Source organism: Alligator sinensis, unplaced genomic scaffold (assembly GCF_000455745.1).
Source record: "Alligator sinensis unplaced genomic scaffold, ASM45574v1 scaffold611_2, whole genome shotgun sequence".
In the NCBI taxonomy this organism is placed as follows: Eukaryota; Metazoa; Chordata; order Crocodylia; family Alligatoridae; genus Alligator; species Alligator sinensis.
Window position 1 is genome coordinate 3,731,929 of NW_005841869.1, and position 645 is coordinate 3,732,573.

The 645-nt window shown below is 52.6% G+C and overlaps 1 protein-coding gene and 1 long non-coding RNA gene across 2 annotated transcripts in view; one reads left to right on the forward strand and one right to left on the reverse strand.

Annotated features, from left to right (window-relative positions):
* The first annotated feature begins 6 nt into the window (after positions 1 to 6).
* Positions 7 to 645, forward strand: part of PBX3 (PBX homeobox 3) — a 128,357-nt gene continuing 127,718 nt past the window's right edge. Inside the window, 1 exon segment of the mRNA XM_006016922.3 lies at positions 7 to 594. Within this exon segment, the coding sequence (XP_006016984.2) occupies positions 398 to 594 (197 nt within the window). The 5' untranslated portion in view covers positions 7 to 397.
* The window catches only part of LOC102371948, a 2,700-nt gene continuing 2,491 nt past the window's right edge, over positions 437 to 645 (reverse strand). Inside the window, exon 3 of the long non-coding RNA XR_323038.3 lies at positions 437 to 574. This is a non-coding gene — a long non-coding RNA (uncharacterized LOC102371948). The remainder of the gene's footprint in view (positions 575 to 645) is intronic.

The window sequence follows — 645 nt, forward strand, 5'->3', positions numbered from 1 at the left end:
CCCGCCCCCCCCACCCGGACACGCGAACTGCGAGGAAAGCTGCTCAAGTGCTCGGTGCCCGCCGCAAACATGCTGGCGATGATGATGATGAAGGAAGATTGTAACTAGAGAAGAGGGTGATTTACTGCGCGGGGAAGGAGCGGAGCGTGGAATAAACAACCGAGATCCGGGCAAAGCCCAAATACTGATTTTTATTTTTTTTTATTATTATTATTTTTCTTCACCTATATAGATTTTATTTTTTTTTTTAATTTTTTTTCTCCCGCCAGGAACTGCCGCTGCCTGCCAGAGCCAGAGATTTATTTGCCTTTTCTTTTGGAGGCAGCAGCTCCTTGCTCGCTCGCCCGGCTCGTGCTCCGCTCCGCCGCCGCTCGCCCGCCCGGGCTGCGGGAGGAGCATGGATGATCAGTCCAGGATGCTGCAGACTCTGGCCGGGGTGAACCTGGCCGGCCACTCGGTGCAGGGGGGCATGGCTCTGCCTCCTCCCCACGGACACGAAGGGGCAGACGGCGACGGCAGGAAGCAGGACATCGGAGACATCCTCCATCAGATCATGACCATCACTGACCAAAGCCTGGATGAGGCACAAGCAAAGTTGGTTTCGTCTAATTAAACCTTCTCTTTTTTTTTTTTTTTTTTTTTTTT